Here is a 23447-nt window from a genome sequence, read left to right as displayed (position 1 = left end):
AGACATCCCCTCCCCAGCTCTGTCCCCCCAGCCTCCCCCCCGGCAGGGAAGCGCTGGGACCCCTCTGCACCCCTGGGAACCCCAAGTCCTCCCTGGGCTGCAGGATCGGGGCTGCCCCACCGAACCCCAGTGCTGGCTGAGGGAGAGGGGACGAGGCACGATGGGGAAAGACAAAGCAAAGGCGTGAGGAGGAAGAGGGGAGCGAGGCCAGGGAGGAAGGAAACGCTCCCTCCCTGGGCACTTCCCAGCGTAGCCGCAGGCACTGAGGGCCGCCTTGCGGCAGACACCAATATTGGGGTCCGGTCACCCTCAGGCAGCCCTGGGGCACCCAGCCACCCCACGGGCACCCAACGGGAGGAGGAAACTGGGAGCTGGTGGAAAAGCTGAGCAGCCAGGCAGGGGGGACGGCCGGCTCCAGAGCAGACGTGCTGCAGAAACAAGGAGGAGGAGGAGGAGGAGGAGGAGGAGGAGGAGGAGGAGGAGGAGGAGGAGGAAGATGAAGGCGTATGGCAAGGCTCCATCGCCCCGCTGCCCGCAGCACGGGGGACTCGGGGATGAATTACCCGACCTCGGTGCTCCCTGTGCTGCTTAATGGCATTTCAAGAGGCAAACCAGAGCCGGGGCCGGGGAGCCAGACAGGATGTCTGGCCGGAGATGAGCCGGGAACCCGATGCCTTCGGGGACCCCCAAGCCGGGGCATCCCCCCCCTCCCCACCGGCCAGGCACCGAGTTGGGATCCGAGGGGGAAAAACCCGCTCCCTGCCATGCCGAGGGTGGCCGGGACCCCCGGTATTGGTGCTCCCAGATGTGGGGGACACGGAGGGGGGGCCCCACCAGCTCCCGGATGGTGCAAGGCTGGAAGGAGCTTGGGGTGGCTTTGGGTGGATTTGGGTGGCTCTGGGTGGCTCTGGGTGGCCTTTGCCAGCAGAGGGGACTGTTGCTTGTCTCTGCGGAGGAGCTGGCCTGGAGCCCACCCCGTGGGACAGCTGAGAGGGGACATTTCCACTTTTCTTCTTTGCCCTGGTGAGGACAGAGCGAGGACCCTCCCGTGGGAGAAGCACTGCGTCTCCGGGAGAGGGGGGACTGGGAGAAAAAGCTGGCAACAAGTCTCTCCCCAGATGATGTTTTCCTGCCTCTTTTGTTCACAGAACTCTCCCGAGTTTGAATTTTTAAACCTCCTCCCCTTGCCAGCCCTCTGCCCTCCCCCCAAATAAATCAGCTGGGGAAAAAAGGAAAAAAAAAAAAAAAAAGAGAAAATAAAAAATACTAATCCCCAAATGCTCCCTGCGAAGCGATTCATAACCCCACCGTGACGGCTCGGCCATGCGGGTGAAAGCTGTGAACGAAACCAAATGTTGAGTCGGCGCTTGCCAAGTTTCGGAGGCTGCCGGCAAAACCGGCGGCAAGCCACAGCCGCGAGTCCCCGTTGGGCTCCCGGCTCCGCTCAGCACCTCCCGCCGCGCACATCTGGAAAGAAAGAATATTGCAGCTGGACACAGCTGGATGCAGAACCCCAAGTGGGGGGGCCGGCAGGGATGATGCCCTGTGCCCCCCTCCGTACCTCCGAGGTGGTTGTCCCTGTGCAGAGGGATCCCCGTATGGCCGGATCCACGGCACCGGCTCAGCCACGACTTGTGCTGAGCCCCAAAACTGCCCCGGTCACCAAGAGGCACCGGTGTCCCCGGTGCAGCCGTCACCTCCCCGGGACTGTGGGACCCTTGACGGGCTCCGACGGGGCTCCCTTGGCCCCAAGTTTTGCAGCCAAGCCCCCGAGGACGGGCATCTGCCCACCCGCCCTTGAACATCTCCCAACCTCCACGCCGAGCCCCACGGCAGCCCCCCAGCCCCCCGGCATGGCGCTCAGGCTTTGGGGGGCGGTTTGTGGGGATTTTCCCAGGCGAGCCATGGTGTGTGTGTGTGTGGGGCGCATCCAACCCCTCCAGCCACCCGAAGGAACACCTTGCCCTTCCCCAGGGCTGGGAAATGACGACGGCGTTTGCTAGAACAGGGCTCAGCCCTCCCGCAGCCGGCGTCGAGCCCACGTGGGCTGGAGCCAGCCCGGCTGCGGAAGAGTTAAGCCCCGCTGCTCGCTTGGGTCTCAGGGGCCTCCCACTCGCCCGGCGTGGAGTATGAATAGCTGTGCTCCCCTCCGCTCTCAGCCACTCGCTGCCCTCCCTGCCTTCCCTCTTGTTCAGAGCCCCGGCATCCTCCTCCCCGGCATCCTCCCCAGCGCCGGCACCAGAGCCCCGGCATCCTCTGGCAGCACCGATGCTGAGCACGGAAAGTTTCGCTGGGGCGAGAGCCCTGGGCGAGGAGTCGCTGCAGATGTGGGACCTCAACAAACGGCTGGAGGCGTACCTGGCCCGCGTGAAGTTCCTGGAGGAGGAAAACGAGGTGCTGAGAGCCGAAATCCAGAGCGCCAAGGGCAGCCCCGCCGGGGACTCGTGGCGGGCGAAGTACGAGGAGGAGCTGCGAGCCCTGCGGGATGCGCTGGACCATGCCTTCAGGGAGAAGTGCACGGTCGAGTTGGCCAGGGACAACCTCTACGAGGAGGTCCAGCAGGTGAAAAGCAGGTGCCAGAAGGAGCAGGCAGCCCGAGAAGAAGCCAAGAAGCAGCTGTCCTTGAGCAGGAAGGAGCTGGAGGAGGAGAGGAGAGCACAGATCTGGTTGAAGGAGAGAGCCGTGCAGCTGGAGAAGGAGGTGGAAGCCTTGCTGGAGGTGCACGAGGAGGAGAAAGCCGGGCTGGACCAGGAGATCGCGAGCTTCTCGCAGAGCCTGGAGAGCTTCCGTTGCGCGCCGGTGGCTTTCCAGCCGGTGGAGGTGGAGGACTACTCCAAGAGGCTCTCGGAGATCTGGAAAGGGGCGGTGGAGACCTACAAGACGGAGGTGTCGCAGCTGGAGGGTTCCCTCTGCCAGGCCAAGGAGAACCTCTGGAAGGCGGTGGAGGACAACCAGCAGAGCCAGCTGCAGCTGCAACATCTGGAGAAGGACCTGGCGGGGCTCAAAGCACGGAAGGAGATGCTGGAGGAGAACCTGGCCCGGCAGTGGCAGGAGCAGCGAGGGGAGGCAGAGAAGTTCCAGGTGGGTGAAGAAGGCTGGGGAGGGGGAGAGCGGGGTGCTGGGGGTGTCTGGGGGGTGCTCAGGGCACCCACCCTCTGCAAAGGGACGGGGGAGATGGATAGGAGGAAGCAAGATGGAAGGAGCAAACCCCGGGGCAGGGAGGGACGGTGGCCCCAGATTAGCTGCAGATGGAGAGGAAGCTGGGGAGGGCGGGAGGAAGAGCAGAGCGACTCGGGGACATCCCTGTCCCCATCACAACAGGGACCCGGGGCCACCCCGCTGCAGGGGAGCAGCACCCAGACACTGGGTCCCCCCCCTGCCACCCTGCCCGGGGCACTGCTGGGGTCCCACGGGAATGGAATGCCCCTGCCCGCTGCACCCACATCCCCCCCCCGCCCAGTGCTGGGTGCAGGCAGCGGGGGGGTTGCGGGGAGGATAAACTCCGACCGACTTTGCTGCAGCTGCAACCCAACAGCTGCAAAAGTAATTCAGCGGAGGGAGGTGGCGGGGAGGGGGGGACACGCACAGGGCTGGAAATGCCGGGGATGGCGCCCGGGGAAGGGTCCCTCTTTGTTCCAGGTCCGGGGACCGGCCACGGGTGCTGTGGAGCGGAGGGTGCTGTGGAGCGGAGGGTGCTGCGGAGTGGAGGGTGCTGTGGAGCGGAGGGTGCTGTGGAGTGGAGGGTGCTGTGGAGTGGAGGGTGCTGTGGAGCGGAGGGTGCTGTGGAGTGGAGGGTGCTGTGGAGTGGAGGGTGCTGCAGAGCGGAGGGTGCTGCGGCCTCGGCCGCTCGCCCAAAAGACGCTTCTTTCCCACGCTGGCGTCCTGCAGTCCTGAATCCCCCCGGCCTTTCCGGCAGTCGCCTCCCCCCTCACTTTTCAGCCCCACTCTTCGCCTCACCCCCCTCTCCCCATCCTCAGCTCCCCCCCCCCCCGCCATGCTAAAATCGAGTGCCCAGGACCCCGCAGCATCCCGAGGGACGCTGGATGGAAGCGAGAGCCACCTGCACGGTCCCACGTCCGGCAGGGACGGGCAGGGCTCGGGCAGGGTTCAGGCAGGTCTGAGATGTCCCTGACACCCCCCTCCCCACCTCGTGCTGCCCGCAGCTGGCGATGGAGGCCTTGGAGCAGGAGAAGCAGACGCTGCGGGTGCAGATCGCCCAGGTGCTGGAGGACCGGCAGCAGCTCATGCACCTCAAGATGTCCCTCAGCCTGGAAGTGGCGACCTACAGGTGAGGTCCCCAACGAGGAAGGGGCTGGGGGGTGCGGGGGGGTTTGTGGGGGTGTGTGTGCAGCCCCCGCACACCGGCGTGCTGGGGACCCTGCACCGCTGTGGGTGTATTTTGGGGGGGGGGATGTCTGGGGTGTAAGGGAGGGGGGGGTTTGGGTAAGGGGCAGCCCCGCACCCCTCTTGCAGCCCTTCCAGATGGCCCCAGACAATGGCAGGCTGCCAGGGGACTGGGGGGACAATTAGCATGAGAATAGGGGCTGTCCCCGCCGAGCGAGAGGGGCCTCCCCGGCTGAGCATGATGTCACCCAGGACACTAATCCTGGGGACGGGGGGATGGGAGGGGAGACAGCAGCAAAGGAGGGGGGGGGGCGCTGCTCCGGTCCCCTTCCCCCGTCCCCCCCCCCTGAGCTGGGACAGGGCAGCGAAACCATCCGTAGCCCCTTTGTGCCTCAGTTTACCTGCAAAGCGGCAGCCGTAGCCCAGCGGGGTGTGCTGGAGCGGACAGGGAGCAGCTCGGCTCTCAGCACGGTGCACCCACCCACCCACCCACCCACCCAGTAGCACCCACCCTGCTCATCTCCTTGCAGGACGCTGCTGGAAGCAGAGAGCACCCGCTTGCAAATGCCAACCGGGGAATACAAGCTGGCCAACGGTTTGCGAGGTAAGGGAGCACCGGCACCAGCCCCCGGCACCGCCGTCACGGCACCCCGGGGGGGTTCAGGGGACGAGGCTGAATATAGACGGGAGCATTTTCCTGGCAGCGGTGGCTCGGCTGCGATAGGAAGGTGCAAACAGCGGCCGGGGGCTCCTGGCACGGGGCTCACAGCCGCCGCGGTGCAGATAAGAGCTTATCTGCTTCTTCACTTCTTTTTTTAATTCCTCCACTGCACGGGGAGGGCAGGAGCGGTTCCACGTGCCCAGCGGGACCGCGGGCTGTTGTAACAAGCTGAGCATTTCTTTTTTTCCTCCCCAAAAAAAACCCCAAGGAAAGCCCGACACCTGCACGCTTCTCCCAACAGCGAGGTCCGACCGCGGCTGCAGCCAGGCAGAGCATCGGCCCCCGCGCTGTGCCGAATCCCCCGGGAGCGTCGGCATGGGCTGCGCTCGAGCGAGGAATTTCCCACTTTCCACGAAGGGGGTGTTTAAAAATAGGAGAGGGGGCAAGGGGCAGCGAGAGGCACCCGGGCGGCAGGGGAGGGATGGGGGAGCTGCACGAGCGGCTTTTTGGCACGCTCACCGCGCTCCCCCTCGCTCTTTACAGATCTCAAGCTGGAGGTGAGCAGTGGCAGCAAGCTGGCACCGGCGAGCGCCGAAGCCAGGCGGCTGCTGCCCCGGGACCACCGCGCAAGCCCCTCCATCTTCCCCAGGGCGGAGGCGAGGGGGCAGCCGGCAAAAGCCCAAAGCGATGCTCTGACACCCAAAAGCCAGAGCTCCGGCGCCAGGGAGCTCCAAAAAATCAGCTCGGTCCTCCATGCCGCAGCACCGCAGGCTGCCAGCATCGCCAGGGAGCCGGGTGCCCCCGGCCGCCCCACGCCGAGTCCCTCGCAGCCCGGTAAAGTTACCCCTTCTCTCTCCCCGGACCCCCCCAGCCCCCTGCCACCAGAGCCGGGGAGCCTGAAGGGAGAGGGTCCTGCCTGGCCGGGGGGAGCTGGGGGTGAGATGAGCCAAGGGAAGGAGCATCCTCCCCCCGGCGCCGCGGCGGAGACCCACGACGCCAGCGCCGAGCCCCCGGCAACGGCACCCACCCACAGCCTGCGGTACCCAGCCCAGCTGGTCAGCGAGGCGCTGGAGGATGCTCTCAAGGAAATGAAAGACGACGCTCAGCCCAAAGAAGAGCCCACGCTCAGCGCTGTGTGGGCCCCCCAGGATGCCCGTGCCCCCAGCCCCGTTCCCCCCATAGAGGCTTGCAGAGGGGCAGGGGAAGGGCGAGATCCCTCCGAGGGTGCCGGGGACGGCGAAGCTCCCGAAGCGGAGGAGAGGGCTGGGGAAGCCGTGCTGCAGGGGCTGGGTACGGAGAGCAACGGAGCCGCGTCCCCACCGGGATCACATCCCTGCGGCACGGCTGCTTCCCTAAGCGGCACGGTGAGCCGGGAAGAGATGGGAGAGTGGGAGGAGGAGATGCCGGCTGTGCTGAGCCCACGGGAACCAGACGTGGTGGCCCAGGAAGAGGACGTGAGTGGCCGTGGCCAGCCGGGAACCAGCCGGGAAGAAGCAGACCAAGGGGAGGATGAGGTGGAGGACCCAAGCTTGGAGGCAGCACACCCCTCAGAGGATGAGGAGGAGAAGGGACCCCGCAGCCCCTGCGAGGAAGACGGCGATTTCCAGGGCGAAGGAGTGGATGTGCGAGAAGAGGAGTCCCTGCAAAGAGAAGTAGAAGCTTCTCGTGCTGTCCCTGTGGAAAGCCGCCCGGTTTTGCCCGTGGAAAGTCACCCAGAAGAGGACTTTGTGGATGGGGAGCAGGAAAAGCTTGAGCATCGGGAAATGCCCGTGTGCGAGACGGATCCGGCTGCAGAGGAGGAAAGGGGGCAGGAGATGTACCCAGGGCAGGAGACGTGCCCGGAGCAGGAGCCCTCGAGCATCCACGAGGCCATCCTAGCAGAAGAGGCTTCATCGGGGGCTGAAGAAGATGCTGTGGGAGGGGACGACCCAGGCAGAGCAAAAGATAGTGAGGAAGACGCCATTGGGGAGGTGCTGGGAGGAGAAGACCTCCGGGGAGGAGAGGATGTGGGACCTGAAACCCCGGAGCAGGAGAGCGGAATCCGGGAGGAGCCCTGGGACCTGCAGGAAAAGGTGCTGGAAGGACCTGGAGCAGAGGCGCTGGAGCAGGAGGAGCTGGAGGCAGAGCTGGGACAGGAGCCCTGGGGCAGGGAGGGTGATGGCAACAGCCAAAATTCCCGTCCGGAGGACTGGGAGGTGACGGCAGAGGACACGGAGGGGGCTCTGGGGACAGAGGAGCCAGCCTGGGCAGGCGACACCCCGACAAGCGTGGGAGGGTCGGAAAGCGAAGAGAGAGACGGCATGTCGCCGGCAGAGCTGGAGGAAACCCGGGAAGATGCTGAAGAAGATGCCGAGAGCCAGGGGACGAGCCAGCAGCAGCCACCGCCGGACGCTGAGCCGGCTCCGGGGCTGGCGAGGGAGGAGCAGGATGGCACCGCGGAGCAGCCTGCCCGTCCCCCCGCAGATGTTCCCGGGCGAGGGGACAGCCAGGAGCCGGCCGAGGGTCCGGAGGAGTCGTGGGAGGTGCAGGAGGAGGATGGTGACGATGAGCTCGGCTCAGAGCAGGGACAGCCGGAGAGCAACAGCGCCGGCCCCGTGGCACGTCAGCAGGCGCCGGGTGACGGCGAGGGGAGCGGGGAGGCGGAGGAGGAGGATGCTGAGCGATCGGGAGAGCTGGAGCAGGCACCGGGGACGGGCAGGGGGGTGGAGCTGGAGGACACGCTGCCGGACAGCACCCCCTTGCACCTCTACGAAGGGGAGACGCTGGCTGTGGTCGCACCCGGCCAAAACCCTCCGGAGTCTGAGGAGAGCACAGAGACAGCACCCGCATCCGAAATAACTCCGGAGGATGAAGGATGGCTGGAAGGGAGGGAGAAGCCACCGACTCCCACCGTGCCAGAGAGCCGCGAAGAGGAGGTGGGGACGGAGGTAGCCCCTGTGGCAGAGGGTGCCGAGGAGGAGGAGGAAGGTTATTTCATGGTCTCTGCTCCCAACCAGGAGGTGTCCAGTTCGGAGGAAGCCGAGATCTCCGAGGACTTTGAAGAAATTAAAGTTGAAGCAACCGAAGCCAGCAAAGATGACCTGGAAGCCCCTGGAGAAGCGTTTCTGGTGCCAGAGGACGAAGGGCACTTTGAGGCATTTGTTGGTGAAGCAGATGAAGACCTGAAGATGCCCACAGAAGAACCCGAGATGCCAAAGGATGAGGATGAGGATGATGCAGTTGGTTTTACTGCCGAGCTGGAGGAAGGTCCAGCTGTGCCCGAGGCAGATCCCGGCTCCCCTGGGGCCGCGGGGCCGTTAGCGGGAGGCGCTGACGAGCCAGCCCAGGGTGCCGCGGGCTCCGGCACCCACGAGGGACCAGGGTGCTCCGAGGGCTTGGCTGCTGAATCGGTCGAGGAGCTCGGTGGCACGGCGGAGCCAGAGAGCGATGCCGGCAGAGCCGAAACACTCCCAGGCTGCGAGCTGGGGCTGGTGGGCCAGGAGGAGGAGGAAGAGGAGGAAGAGGAAGAGTACAAGGCCGGCACGGCTCACCACGACGCGGCCAAGCCCACCCCTCCGGCAGGGCTCCAGGCCCAGGCGATGCCGGTTTCTCCGCTGCCCGATGAAGCGGAGCAGACATCGGATGAGCAACCATCTGCGGAGGAGGAAGCAGCAGATGGTGACAGCCCGCCCACAGCCGGGGACGAGGAACCGGGCTCCGGGCTGGAGCAGGAAGGTTTTCCAGAAATGATTAAAGAAAACCCAGAAGCGGCTGATCTCTCTGCAAAGATGCCGGTGGACGTCATGAAAGACTCGGATATTTTGGAAATAGTTGAGCAAGCCCTGGAGTTCAACCAGGAGCTGGTGATGGGGGTGAGGGCGGCCGAGGGCGGGCAGCGGGATGTCGGCGGGATCGAGGTACCCCAGGACACCGGGGAAGACTCCTCGCCCGCCTCGTCCAGCGAGGAGGAGGCGACGGTGCAGGAGGTGCCAGCGGACGCGGCACCGGGGACGGAGGGTCCGGTTCGTGCCGAGAACGGGCTGCATCGGGGGGCCAGCCTGGAGGACCTGGCCGAATTCACCGAGGAGGTGCTGAACGGCATCACCGGCATGCTGCCGGCACAGGAGTTTGCCGCTGAGACCACAGAGCCCACCGTGGTGATGCCGCCGCAGACCCCCGTTCCCGGAGATGCCACCGCCGCCAAGCTGGCCGATGCCGCTCTGTGCGGCAAACGCAGTGGGGCCGACGCCGTCCCCGTGACGTCCCCTTTGGGGGACGACGTCTTGTGCCTCGCACCCGACCAGCCGCCGGCGTGCCGGCTGAGAGCCGAGCAGGAGCCCTGGTCCTCGGGGGACGAGTGACGGCAGCAGGGGGGACCCCTCCGGTAGCCACCCCCCCTCCCCCATCAAAACCCAGCACCCCCACTTTGCCCACCCACCCACCTAACGCTTCTCCATCTCCTTATGGTTTTTAACACGTTTGTGTGGATTTTTTGCACCCTTTTTCAGAGTGAAGAACCACCGAGCTCAGCTGCCAGCCCCCCCCAAATTCGCGTGCTTGCTCTGGGACCCCAGCCTCCTTTTGTGCCCCCGCCCCCGGGCGGGTTGCCGTGGCTGTATTTAATTTAAACCCCACATTTCCCCCTTTCTCGCAATCTTCAACATCCCCCCCCCCCACCTCCAAGCTGGCGGCTGGGGACCCCCGCACGCTGCACCCCGAGACCCAGCGCCTTGGTGCGAGGGCACCCCGGGGTCCCCAGCCCCGACTCGCCGACGCTCGCGGGGCTGACCCACGCCGGATGTATTCGCTGCCTTGACGTTAATTTAATAAACCTCATCCTCCCGCTCGGATCCGCTGCAGCCCGGCTCTTCTCATTCCCACGGCCGGGGGGGCTCTGGGGAGGGGGGGATGGGAGAGGAGGGGGCAGCAGCCCCGCGACAGGGCTGGGGGGACAGCGGGGAGGATGGATTGGGGGGGTAGGGGTGCTTTCTGCCAGGATAGCGTGCCCGGGGCCGTCCGTCAGCAGGGGTTGGGGACAGGGTCCCCAGGACGATGCTGACCCATCCCTGGGGCACCGTACCCGCCCCCCCGGGGCGACGCTCCCCCATCCCCAGGATCCAACGGACGCCGCTCGCTGCTGACCGGGCATTTCCCTGACCGCAGCCTGGGCTGGCCGGTGGGACGGGATGCCAGCCCACCCCATCCCCGTGCCAGCGCCTTCAGCGATGAGCCAGCGAAACCAGCCGCTCGCTATTCCTGCCCGAATCGGGCAGGCTGCCCGCGGGCAGCGTGCGGCCGTCCAGCCCCGGGTACCCCGAGCATCGCGGTGGGGACCCCGGCAGATGCGGCTTTGCCCCTTCTCCCAAAGGGTGCTGGGCTGCAGGGGGTTGGGTGGTGGTGGTGGTGGTGTGGAGGGGCTGCGAGGAGCCGAGGGGGCTCAATCGCCCCGTTGTGCGGCCGGGCGTGGGGACGGCACGGGAACAGCACGGGAAGAGCCGCATAAATCAGGCTCTGGCCAGAGAATGGGCTCCTTTATGCAGGGCGAAGGGCTGAGTCACCCCGGGCGAGGGGACCAGGGGACCCGGGTAGCGGCGGCATCCCTGGGGACCGACAGCCTCGCACCCACGGGTGCGCTCAGCATCGCTCCTTGGGTGCTCGGGGACGGGCCGCCTGCCCGGCTGGCCCCGCCGCTCGCCCACACGCCGGATTTAGCCCGGCCGTCCTCGTGCCAGCGCCCCGGGGATGCTCGGAGCCAGGGACCGATAAGGACCCGACGTTTATCTGCCTTCCTCCATGCGAAGCCCCTGGCCCCCTCCCCTGCCCGAAGGCGACAGTTTCCTTTTAAGGTTAAACTCCAACGGATCCAAACACCGTAATAAAAAAAAAAAAAAAAAAACCTCGCCGATTAGTTTAATCAGGCGCCGAGCCTGCGTTCAATCAGCCCTTGGACCGAACGCACCCCTCCGACGGGGCCTGGGCAGCGTCAGCCCGTCGGCGGGCGATGGCAGCTCCGGTAAACCACCCCCCCTCCGTCACCCTGCGACACCCCGTGTGTCCCCCGAGTGATCCCCCAAAAGCGTGGTTGCCCGGATGTCGGGGTCCCCGGGTGAGGAGGGTCGGTGGCGGGACGCTGCGGAGGAGATGGCGGCGGGCGAGGAGCTTCGCGAGGCGGGGGGTGACATTCCTCCCGAAATTAATCCACATTCCAGCCGGTGCTGACAAAGCGACGAGGGGGGACAGATGGCGGGGAGGGGAGGGGGAGCCCCTTCCTCACCCCGAGGAGGAGGAGGAGGAGGATGGGACGAGGCTGCGGAGAGCTGAGGGTCACTCGGTGACAGGGTGGGGGGACGGCTGCCGGGTGCTTTGCAAACTCCCGGGCCTGCAGCCTGGAGAGCAAAACCCCGGCGATGCTCATCTGCACGAAACGCACGAGCAAGTGTGCATCGACGGGACCGAGCGTGCCCTGATGGGACCGAGTGTGCCCCGATGGGACCGAGTGTGTCCCCAATGGGACTGAGTGTGTCCCCAATGGGATTGAGTGTGCCCCAATGGGACTGAGTGTGCCCTGATAGGACCGAGCGTGCCACGATGGGACCGAGTGTGCCACGATGGGACCGAGTGTGTCCCCAATGGGACTGAGTGTGCCCCGATGGGACTGAGTGTGTCCCCAATGGGACTGAGTGTGCCCCAACGGGACCGAGTGTGCCCTGATGGGACCGAGCGTGCCATGATGGGACCGAGCGTGTCCCCGGTGGGACCGGGTGTGCCATAATGGGACCGAGCGTGCCCAGGTCCCCGCGTGCCTCACCCCAGCATGGGGCTGCAGCTCAGACCCCCACCAGGCACCCCCCCTGCCCCAGACCAAAAGCCCACCCAGTTCCACCCCACAATCTGATTTTTGGGGACCGCGTTGCTTTCAGGGGCCGGAAAGGCGAGCGGAGGTACCGACCCCGCACCCAAAACCCACTCGCGTGCCCAGACGGAAGCACCGTGCCGGCGCGCACGCGCAAAAGGGCAGGTGGGGGTGCAGGGGGTCCCAGGGGCTGCGGCCGTGGGGGTGAGGGGTGGGGGGCTGCGTGGGGCTGGCCGGCCTGGTGCTTTAAGAGCCCCCCGCAGCCCCCCGCAGCCCCCCGCAGCCTGGCCCCCCGCCAGCGGGGACGGGTTTTGTTTCCTTTAAGGCTGGGCGAGAGGGGGATTTCAATGGAGCCCACACAAAAACTCCCTGTGGGGTGAGCCCGCGCTGACGGGGAAGGGGGGGGGGGAACGACACAAGGCAGGATGACCTCAGCGATGACTTCATTCCACTTGCAGCTCCCAAAAAATCATGGGAACCTTATAAGGAAAGGACTAAAAATACAGCCGGAGGGGCACGGGCAGCCCCTGCTCCCTCTCCCCAAAACGAGCCCTTGGGGATGCTAAATGTGGGCAAGCAGGAGCCAAGCTGGGGCCACCGGTGGCCCCGGGGCTGTCCCCGATGGTGATGCGTGGTGGGGACAATCAATGGGGGACCCAAAAACCCCCACGGGAGAGGCGGGCTCGTCCCCCACGCTAGATCAGGGCAGGGATGTGGGCAGCCGGCGTACCCCCCCCAGCAAAGCATCGCCGTCCCCGGCCAGCACCGTCCCTTCCCACGACACCCCCGGGGATGTGCCGGGGTGTGTGTGTGTGGGGGGGGTCCCCCCTCGCCTGCCCTTCACCCAGGTCAGACCCCCCCTCCGGGAATAGCTCCCGCCAGCTATAATAAGCTCTGTCCCGGTTTCGGGGGCTCGCCCAGCTGCCGGGTCGTGACCCCGCGGCAGCGCCGTGCCCCAGCGCCGCGACAGCTGCTGCCAAATCGGGGCGGCGTGGATGCCTGCGGCCGAGCCCCGCGGCGAGAGCCCCGCCAGGAATGCACGCCTGGGGCCGTCCATCAGCATCAGCGAGGACGATGGGGTCCCCGGGGTGATGCTCCCCCATCCCTGGGGCGATGCACCCCTATTCCTGGGGCGATTCCCGCCCCCCCCGCAGGTCCCACACTCCCACGTGCCGTAGAGTTGACCCCCGTCCCCACGCCGTTACCTCCCCAAAATGCTCCTTTATACCAAAACAGTTGGGGAAAAACGGGGGAAACATGGCACCCACCCACCCACCGCCAACCAGCACCCCAAGAGCCCCTTCCTCCTCGCCAGCCCCGGTAACCGCAGCCCCAGCAGCGCCCGTAAACAGCCTGTGCCGGCAAACGCGGCGCAGGATGCGGCACGCAGCCCGCGGTCGGCCGCCCGTCATTAAGCGGGGGTGTGGGACAGGAGCGGGACGGGAAAAGGACTGCGGTGTGGGAAGCAACCCAACCGGCTCCCGACACGTGCGCGCCAGCGCCGTGCCTCAGTTTCCCCTCTCAGCCCAGCCAGCCAGCCTGCCACGGGCCAGCCGCGAAGTCAAAAGGGGCTGAACCAGCGATGAGGAGAGGGGAAGCCCCTCCCCCCCTCACCCCCTGCAGGGCACCCCACCACCCCGATCACCTGGCTGCGCCCACCCCATGTGAGCCGTGGGGCATTTGGGATGGGGAGCAGCGGGCGTAGGAGGTGACTCACCCCCGGACGCTGGAGCCGGAGGAAACGCTGACAAAGCAGCTCCTTCCTTGCGGCACAGCCGGTCCCCGGCACGCAGGTGGCACCGGGATAAACAGGGCTCTGCGTGTGCGTGTGTGCGTGTGTGTCCCAACACCCCGAGTTTGCCGGGGTTGGATCTGACCCCCTCCCTGGAGCCAAACCTGCCAAATCCAGGGCTGAGCCCCCCCCGTGGATCCAGACCTGGTGCCCACGGCGGTTTGGGGCACGGTGCCAGGCGAGGGTCACGCTCTTGGGGGCAGGATGTGACCGTGGCCAGCCCTGAGTCACCGCCAGCAGCTGATGCCGGATCCGGCCCCGGGAAGGGGCAGGACGGTCCCTTGGCTCCAGCGCTCCTGGCCCCAAACGGCATTCCCAGTGCTGCCGGGGTCCCCGCTCCCAGTTTGGGGACCCCGCTCCCAGTTTGAGGACCCCGTTCCCAGTTTGAGGACCATGTTCCCGGTTTGAGGACCATGTTCCCAGTTTGAGGACCCCATTCCCAGTTTGAGGACCATGTTCCCGGTTTGAGGACCATGTTCCCAGTTTGAGGACCCCATTCCCAGTTTGAGGACCTCGTTCCCAGTTTGACAACCATACTCCTGGTTTGAGGACCATGTTCCCAGTTTGAGGACCATGTTCCCGGTTTGAGGACCCCATTCCCAGTTTGAAGGACCATGTTCCCAGTTTGAGTACCCCATTCCTAGTTTGAGGACCTCGTTCCCAGTTTGAGGACCATGTTCCTGGTTTGAGGACTCTGTTCCCACTTTAAGGACCCCATTCCCAGCTTGAAGACCATGTGCCCAGTTTGGAGACCCCCTGCCCAGTTAGGGGAACTCATTTCCAGTTTGAGGTCCCCATTCCCAGTTTGGAGCCCCCCATGTCAGACCCCGCTCCCAGCCCCTCGCCGTCCATCAGCCGACGGCGGCAGCTTCTCGCAGGAATTTGGACCAAATCCCCCCCACCCTGGGCAGGTGGGATGGGGGTCGCTGAAACCCCAGCGGGGCGACAACTGTCCGGCGGGGTTGGATTTCGGGGGGAGGAGGGGAGATTTATCACCTCCAGGCTTATGGGACTCCCCCCCCTCACCCCGGCATTGCCCGGGGCGCTGCTGCTGCCACCCCCCCGACACGGTGCTGGGGGGCCGGCGCAGCCCCCCGGGAGCCGTAGAGGGGTCCGGCTGCTTGTCCAAACATGGCCAGTGATTTCGGAGATCGACACCAGAGCTGGCTCGAAGGATGGCGCAGGGGTGGCCATGGGTAGGTGGGGGGGGCACCCTGAGCACCCCAAACCCCACAGTGACCCTGGCAGCACCACCCCAGCGCCTTCCTCCTCCTCCTCCTCCTCGGGGTTTAATCCTTTCCGATCGTGGCCCCCCCCAAGGGACCCCCGGCCGGACCCTGGGGACCAGCCCGGCTGCCCGGGGCAGGATTGAGCCCAAAGCCCCCGAGGGAGGACACGGCTGCCGGGGGGGGGGGGGGGGGGGGGGGCGGAAAACCGGTGCCCGGGGATGGCGGGGGGGGGGGGGGGGCACGGAAATGCCCCCGGCGATGGGGGCAGCGGGAAGGGAAGGCCGTGGCCCCCCCCCCCCCCGCTGGACGAGGGGGGCCGGAGGGTCCCGGCCCCTCGGGACAGACCCCAGCCCCCCCACCCCGTTCCCCTCCGTTCCCTGACCAAACCCACCCGCAGCAGGCCGGGCCCCGGGGGTGGGGTGGGGGGGTGGGTGGGGGTGCCACCCCACAGCACGGGGGTCCCTGCCTGCTCCCGGCAGCCCCCAGCACCCCCAAACACGGGGACACGCCCCCTCCCCCCCCCCCCCAAAAAAAAAGCCTATTTGAGGAGGGAGGACAGGACAAGCAGGCACCTCCCCAGAAAGGCTCCGGCGGGGGGCACAGCCGGGCAGGCCCAGCGCACCCCCAAAGGCCTCTCCCCGTTGGGGGACACCGGGCAGGGCCCCCCCCGGACCCCCCCCCCCCCCCGGGGACACCGGGCCCGCTGGATCGGGCCCCGCGCGGGCAGGATCGGGCAGGATCGGGCAGGATCGGGCAGGATCGGGCAGGATCGGGCAGGATCGGGCAGGATCGGGCCCGCCGCGCACCACGCCGCCCCCTGCAGGACGGCCGCGGCGTTCGGAATTCCCACTCTTTCTTCTGATTGGTCACCCGGTTCGAGCCAATGAGAGGTGTCGGCCGGGGAAGCGGACCTGACAGATATCGCAGCCAATCGGAAGCCGGTGAACCGCTCCACCTCCCGAACCAGCCCGGAAGAACCCACAACCAATAAGAGTCGGGGCGGGGTAGAGGGGGCGAGGCGGTGGGCGGGCGGTTGAGAGAGTCTCATCCAATAGACGAGGGGCGAGAGGAGGAGGGGGCGGTCTCCGCTGGGAGGCTTCCAGCCAATGGGGAGCGTGGGGGGCGGGTCCTTGGCTTCCAGAGAGTTCGGAGACGGGTGGCGGAGCGGCGGCGGCGGCGGCGGTGAGTGGGGGCGGCCCCGGGGCCCCCCGGTCCTTCCCCGGCCTGACACCCCGCTCCGCGCCCATCCGCGGCGGCAGGAACCTGCCTTGGTCCTGGAGGGAACCCCCCGGGAGCGAAGAGCCTGGCCCGGTTCGGGGTCACCGGGGGCCTGACAGCAGAAGGGAGCCGGGTCCCGCCTGCCCTGACCCGGCCTTGAGGGGGCCCGGCGCCCCCCCGTGGGGCCTTTCCCTGGGGGTGACCGGGGCTGTGGGGTGCCCTGCTGTCACGTCCCTCCGTGTCACCCGCGGACACCCCGACAGCCGCCCCGGGACCCGGCCCAGCGGCGGCCCCGCGGCCCCCCGGGGGGGAGCTCGGAGGTGCCCGGGGAGGGAGGGGGGGGGGGCGGGTTGGACGGGCCACGCCAGCCCCGAGGTCCCCGGGTTGGAGCTGGGGAGCGGCCCAGCCGGCTGTCTTAGCCCCGGTCCCTGCGGGACGGATCCAGCCCTGGCCCCCGGGGGCACCGATCCGATGGAGGAGTCGTTTATTTACCTCCTGCCAGGGGAGCCCGGTGCGGGCAGGGTGCGGGCAGGGTGCGGGCAGATGGGTGCTTCCCCCTGATTTCCCCGTGTCGCAAGATAAACGCGTCCACACCCCGCGTGGGGCTTATCGGCTCCCGGCACATTGCCCGGTGCAGGGGGAGAGCGGCCGGACCACGGGACGGGGGAACCGCCACCACCACCGCACGTCCCACGGGATGCTGGTGCTGTGGGGAAACTGAGGCAGGGCTGTGCGAGCTGGGCACGGGGTGGCTCCGCAGGTGGGAGAACAGGGATAAAAGCTCTCGGTGGGTTCCACGGGGTTGGGGGGGGGGTCCTGGGCCAGGGAAGGGTGTCGTGGGATGAGGAGGGGTCCCAGGCCGGGGCTCACGGCTCTTCCCTCTCACAGGACGTCAGCAGTGAGGAAGATGGTGAAGGAGACGGGCTACTATGACCTGCTGGGCGTGCGGCCGGGAGCCACCCTGGATGAGATCAAACGGGCGTACCGGCGCCTGGCACTGCGCTACCACCCCGACAAGAACCCCAGCGAGGGCGAGCGGGTAGGTGCGACCCCCCCCGACCCCCCGCTGGCTCGCTTCCCCCTTGTCTCACCCGCTTCTCCCCGCTCCCCAGTTCAAGCAGATCTCCCAAGCCTACGAGGTGCTGTCGGACGCCCACAAACGGGCGCTCTACGACCGCGGTGGGGAGCGGGCCATGAAGGAGGGCGGCCTGGGAAACCGAGGAGGAAACGGCGGATTCGGTTCCCCCATGGACATCTTCGACCTCTTCTTCGGCGGGGGAGTGCGGATGCGTGGCCGGGCGGACAGGCGAGGTACCGGGGACGAAGGACCCGCTGGGACCCCGGGTGCTGGGAGGGAACTGACACCCAGGCAGGGTGCGGTGTTGGCTTGGGGGGGCACCGGGATCTGGTTGGCGACCCGTGGGCCACTTCACCTCCCTCCCCGCGGTGCACAGCGCGACGCGGTTCCTCGTCATCCTCATTACTTTCTCCATTTGCCCCTCTTCAAAGGGCCCTTCCCTGTCCCTGTCCCAGCTTTCCCCCGCCGTCTCCAGGGCTGGGGCTGAGTCAGCCCAGCGCTGCCCTCGGCTCCCCGCGAGCCCCAGGGGATGCTGCAGCAAGACGCAGGGCGTGCAGGGCTGCTCCGGTGACTGTACGGATGTTTTTGGCCTGGGTCACGGGGAGAGGGTGACTCGCCATGGCGTTTCTTGCTGAAGTGGCACGATTTAATAGCAGGGCAATTAAGGAGGCCAAGGGAAGCGTCTCGGCAACTCCAGGCAGAACCTCTCTGGCCGGGTCGGGGCAATAAGCAGCTGGAGGGTGACAAAGGGCCCTTGGGTAGGAGCCTGCCCGGCCCGCGTTGGGGACCCAGAGCAGCTGCCAGGATCCAGGCTCGGAGATGCGAGGAGATCCTTGCTAGAGGTTCCTCTGAGCCCTCACGCCAAGCTCGGCTTAAAGCTGTTTCTGTCCCTGCCGCCATCCCTGAGGGTTAAGCGGGACTGGCTCCGGAGGGAAGCTGTCAGCCACCGCTCCCCGCGGAGAACCGGCGATGCCGAGCCGCGGCGCGGGGCACGGTGCACGGCCGGGCGCTGATCTGGGCTCTCCTCTCCGTCCGTCCAGGGAAGACGGTGGTGCACCAGCTCTCGGTGTCGCTGGAGGACCTGTACAACGGCACCACGCGCAAGCTGTCCCTGCAGAAGAATGTCATCTGTAGGAAGTGCGGAGGTGAGTGCCGGAGGGTTCGGGGTGCCGGGGCGTCCTCCCCACCGCCGCAGCCCGGCTCCTCACCCCTCTGCCCCCCTTGGCCGCAGGCTGCGGGGTGCGGGAGGGCGCCCAGAGAAGGTGCCCCAAGTGCCACGGCTCGGGCATGGAGGTTCGCATCCACCAGTTGGGGCCCAGTATGATCCAGCAGATCCAGACGGTGTGTTCCCAGTGCCAGGGCCAGGGCGAGTGGATCCGGCCTCGGGACTGCTGCCTCACCTGCAACGGCCGCAAGGTCGTGCGGGAGAAGAAGATCCTCAGCGTTCACCTGGATAAAGGTGAGACGGGGCCGCGTGGGGAGCAGGGTCACCCCGCCCCGAAATAGCCCCCACACCCTGAGCTCTCCCCGTGCACCCTGCAGGCATGAAGGACGGGCAGAAGATCACCTTCCACGAGGAAGGGGACCAGGTTCCCGGCCTGGAGCCTGGGGACATCATCATCGTCCTGGATCAGAAGGAACACCCCGTTTTCCGACGCAGCGGTGATGACCTCATCGTCAAGAGGGAGATCAGCCTGGCAGACGCCCTGTGTGGCTGTCGACAGGTCATCCGCACCCTGGACAACAGGAGCCTGCTCGTCTCCTCCCAGCCAGGTGGGGTGGGACGCGGTGGGACACTCCGCGAGGAGCCGAGGGGTGCCGGGAGCTGCCGGGTGCAGCGAGGTGACGCTAATCTCTGTCTCAGGTGACGTTATCCGACCCGGGGACCTCAAGTGTGTCCCCAACGAGGGGATGCCCGTCTACAGGAACCCTTTCCAGAAGGGAAAACTCATCCTGCAGTTCCAGGTGAGGAGCTGGGGCTGGGCAGGAGCCAGCGTCCCCCGTCCCCGGTGTCCCCCCCCCGTCCATCCTACGCCTCCATCTCCCCTTTCCGCTTGCAGGTGAAGTTCCCCGAGCCAGGCTGGCTCCCCACCGACCGCCTGCGGCAGCTCCAGACCTTCTTCCCGCCCCAGGAGGAGGTGATGGCCACCGAGGACACGGAGGAGGTAGAGCTCAGCGACCTCATGTCCCACGGTGGCCCAGGCCGACGGCCCTACACCGGCGAAGCCTACCACGAAGACGATTTTGAGGATGGCGTGCGCCAACACGTCCAGTGCCAGACCTCGTAGCCGGCGGGGGGGTGGGGTGGGGGGGACCGGAGCCCCCCGTGGGCGGCAGCCGGGCTCGTGGGGCAGGGCCGGGGCCGCTGGGTGGGGAAGGGGGCTCGGAGAGCCGTCACGTTCAGGGATGTACATAGGTCGCCTTTCCGACAGCACTTAACCTCCCTCGCCCCCCAGCCCCCCGGGAAGCCAGGCACGGGGCTGCCGCGATTTGGGGGGTGGGCCCCCACGCCCTCCCGCCAAGCGAAGACATGGGGGACGAGCCCCCTGTGTGCCCTGCCCTCAGAGGGAGCCGGACCCTCCCTCCGGCCCCGGCCCCGTGTTGGAGGAGCCGCGGCTGCTGCGCTGGCCGGGGGCTTGGTGGCCGCATCCAGTCGTTGCCGGCCCAGCAGGTGCATCCCACCCCCCCAGAGAGCTCAGCCCTGGCCTGGGGAGGAGGGGACGGGGGGGGGGGGTAACCTCCTCCCCTGCCTCAGTTTCCCCATACGCCGTCCGGTGGGACAAAGCCTCCCCAGGAGCCGATTTGGGGAACGCAGGAACTGCCTGGCTCAGCCGCTGTCCCCCGCTGCGGTCCCTGGCCCTGCCCCACGGCGCGGGGGGCCGCTGCCCGGCCCCCCCGAGGTCCCTTGCTTTGCCCGTTTCTTTCCTTGCTGGAGCCGGGGTCGGGCCTGGGGAGCGGAGGGGGTTTCTCTTTTCTCTTTGCACAGAATAGAAGGGGGTTGGGGGGGGCACCCATCCCTTTAATTTATTTTTGGAAGAATTTTAAATTTTTTTTTTTTTTGGGGGGGGGGAGTAGAGGGGGAAGGACTTTGTACATGGCATTAAAAGCAAAATCCCGTCTCCGAGCGGCTGCGTGTTCCCGCAGCGGGGCCACGCTCCCTGCAGAGAGGCCGGCGGGGCGCGGGCGGTGCCTCCTGCTCCCCGCTTTGATCTGCGGGCGTGCCTCAGTTTCCCCAGCTTTGCTCAACAGGGAGGGGACCCGCGGGGCTCGGCGGGGGCCGGGGGCCGTGTCCTGCCCTCCCGGCCGGGGTTTCTTCCCCCTTCGTGCTCCGGCCGTAGAGGTCAGCAGCCACCCGGGGACACCCCCTCCCAGACCCACACCCCCCTCCCCACCCCATTCCACCAGCCCCCCGATCCCGTGTCCCACCCCAAAACCCTCCTTGGCCCCTGGGGGTCACCTCGGTATCCCCAGAGCACCCTGCCCTGCTTCATGCCCCCCCCCCAGCCCCTCTGTGTCACCTCAGCATCCCTGGAGCCCCCCCAAACCCCAACCTCAGCGCCCCCCCCCTTCCAGCCCTGCACTCACCCCACGGGAGGGCACACGAGTGGGGGGAGGATCCAGGCTGTGCTGTGGGGCAGAGCCAGGCTACCCCCCCCCCCCCCCAAAAAAAAAAAAAACCCAACCCTGGGGGTCCAGCTGCACCCCGTGAAACACCCCACGTCCCCCTCCACGTGCAACTGCCTCTGATACACACACACACACACACCCCCCCCCCCCCGCATCCCGTCACCCGTGGGGCACCCCCCGGCCCGGGGGGCTGCAGCCAGACACCCCACCCCCCCCCCCCCCCCCCCCCCAAAAAGCGTCCGGCGCCAGATGCGGCTGGAGGAGGAGGAGGAGGAGGAGGAGGAGGCAGCGAACAATGCTGGCCGGCCGCCAGCCGTGGGGGAGCGGGGTGGGGGGCTGCCTAACCCCCCCCCGAGCCAGGGGGGTGTGAACCCACGCGGGAGGTGACGGTCCTGTCGTGTCTGTGTCCGTCCCCCCCCCCCCGGGCACTTTTGGGGAGCCACCCCGCTCGCCCGGTTGCGTCGCCGGCTGTGCCGGGGCCACGGGGGTGCCCGTGGGGGCCGGGTGCGTCACCCCGCGTCAGACAGGGACACCCCGATATGGGGGTCCCCTGGTGTCACCCAGAGAAGGGGGGACCCCCCCGCGGTGGGACACCCCCCCCCCCGGGCCAGTCGGGGCCTCGGGCCTGGCTGCGCCGTCGCCATGTGCCGTCGCGTGTCGGGGCACGCGGCCCCGCTGGCTCACCCGCGCGACACCCCGCCACTGTGCCCCCCCCCCCCCCAGCATCGCCAGGGCCGTGCGGCCACAGACAGTGACACCCCCCCCCCCCCAAAACCCCCTTCCAGGGAGTGGGGGGGGCTGAGTGGTGAAGGCACCCCCCCCCCCCCCCCCAGCCTGGCACCTCCGCGGCTCGTCAGCCGGACCCCGTAACGAGTGGGGATTGGGGGGGGCAGCTGACCGGGGACCCCAGGAGCATCCATGGTATGTGGGGGGGGCTGTGTGGGGGTGCCCCCTGCCCTGGGGGGTGCCCCCTGCCCTGGGGGGTGCATGTGGGGAGGGCGGCAGCTCGGCCCCCGCTTTGCAGCAGCGTCAGGGGTCGGGGTGGGGGGGGGCCCAGCTTGGCACCGTGGGGGGGGTTTAACTCCTCCAGCCCCTTCTCCCCCCAGCCAGGACCCCCCCACCTGGCATCCCAGCCCGCCGGAGGGGAGTGTGTGTGTGTGTCCCCCCCCAAACCTGCCCAACGAACCCTGTCCCCGTGTCCCCCCCCCCCGGCAGGTATTCACCATGGTGGGGACAGGAGCCAGCGCGTCCCCCACGGCCGTCGGGACGAAGCCCCCCCGCTCCCTCCCCACGGCTCCCAGGGTCGGGGGGGGGGGGGAATTGGGGGGGGGTGGTCAGGAATGCGATCCAGCCCCAGGGACCCCGCAGGGGCCACATCTCCCCCCCGCTCCCCCCCCCCCCAGGGCCGGGCATTCTCTGCCCACAGCACAAAGCCGGGGGGGGGGGGGGGGGGGGCCCCGCTTTGTCTCCGGCAGATGAAAGACGAGGGGCCGGGGGGGGGGGACACACACAGAGCGGGGCTGGCCGGGGGTCACCGGGGAGGGTTAGTGCCGGATTAGAGGCGCCGGGGGCACCCGAAACCACCCACGCGGTCCCATGGGAGGGGGTGGGGGTGTGTGGGTGGGGGGGGGGGGGTCACAGCCCAGAGCATTCCGCAAGGTTTTGGGGTCAATCGCGGCCCCTCCATCCCCCCCCCGCCCGGCAGCGGCCGGAGGAGGAATTTGCTTTTGTTTAAGGAGCAGCCGCCATCCACCGCCCAGGCGGCCAGCTCTCGGCGTGGGGTGGCCGTGCACCCCCCCAGGGCCCCCCCACATCACCGTGGGGCAGCACCCATGGAGCAGGGCGGGATTTTCCCCCCCCCCCCAAGTCCCCGATGGGCCCCTGCGCGGCCGGATGCTGTGGATGATGGGGGGTGGGGGGTGCAGGCAGCTGGTGGGCCCATAGACACCCCCCCCCCAGCCAGATGTGCTGCCCCGGCTCTTGGGGTACCAGGGCCCCCCCCCCCCCCAACCCGGGGGATCGGAAGAGCGAGATAAATTGGCGGCCGGGGAGAAAGGGGATGTTCCTCCTGGGGGGCAGGAGAGCGGGAGCTGGGGGGGAGCGCCTGGTTCCCATTACCGGCTGCTCCCGCCCGTGGCTTTTTGCGAGATCTCCGGGGGAAAAAAACCCGGGCGGTTTGGGGAAGAGGGGAGGGGGGCCGGATCCAACACCCCCCCCCCAAGCCGGTGATGCCATCTGGTCCCAGTTACGGAGCCGGGACGGGCCCTGGCAGCGCTTTGGGAATGGCGACGGGGGCGCCGGGCTCCGGCCAAGCGTCCACCTGGAGATACCGGAGCCCTTCCTCGCCCTCCTCCTCCTCCTCCTCCCCAGGGAAGGTGTAATTACACCCTTCCTGCTGCTGACCACGCTCCCCGGCGGTGCAGCATCACACCCGGGGCATGGGGGGGGGGGGGGGGGGGGGGTTGGGGACCCAAAGCCAACCGCGAGTCCCGGCACCCCAAAACCAGCCACAGGCACCCCACGGCTTGGTGGGGACCCGGCGGGAGGTGTGGGGGGGGTGTCAGTGCCCCCCACCTGCCCCACGGCGGCTCTGGGGGGGTGTCCCAGCCTACCCAACCTCCCCTGGGGTAATTAACGCCACCTCATTAGGGCAATTAGCAGGCAGC

General features: G+C 67.8%; 2 protein-coding genes across 2 annotated transcripts; both read left to right on the top strand.

The window, feature by feature from the left end:
- The first annotated feature begins 2149 nt into the window (after nt 1–2149).
- On the top strand, nt 2150–9834 carry NES (nestin). Its single transcript, XM_075737024.1, has 4 exons — nt 2150–3081; nt 4164–4288; nt 4875–4948; nt 5549–9834. Exons 1-4 carry the CDS (start codon nt 2269–2271, stop codon nt 9343–9345), a joined length of 4809 nt encoding a protein of 1602 aa, XP_075593139.1. The 5' UTR covers nt 2150–2268; the 3' UTR covers nt 9346–9834.
- Nucleotides 9835–15990: 6156 nt separating this feature from the next.
- Nucleotides 15991–20363, top strand: LOC142598533 (dnaJ homolog subfamily A member 1-like). The gene is made up of 8 exons (XM_075737292.1): nt 15991–16040; nt 16965–17115; nt 17189–17387; nt 18195–18299; nt 18386–18613; nt 18697–18927; nt 19019–19119; nt 19215–20363. The coding sequence occupies exons 2-8, from the start codon at nt 16984–16986 to the stop codon at nt 19440–19442; spliced, it is 1224 nt and encodes a 407-aa protein (XP_075593407.1). The 5' UTR covers nt 15991–16040; nt 16965–16983; the 3' UTR covers nt 19443–20363.
- Nucleotides 20364–23447: the final 3084 nt, after the last annotated feature.

Source organism: Balearica regulorum, chromosome 28, assembly GCF_011004875.1.
Source record: "Balearica regulorum gibbericeps isolate bBalReg1 chromosome 28, bBalReg1.pri, whole genome shotgun sequence".
NCBI lineage: Eukaryota > Metazoa > Chordata > Aves > Gruiformes > Gruidae > Balearica > Balearica regulorum.
The sequence above is the reverse complement of the archived record's forward strand: the minus strand, read 5'-3'. Positions and strand labels throughout refer to the sequence as shown.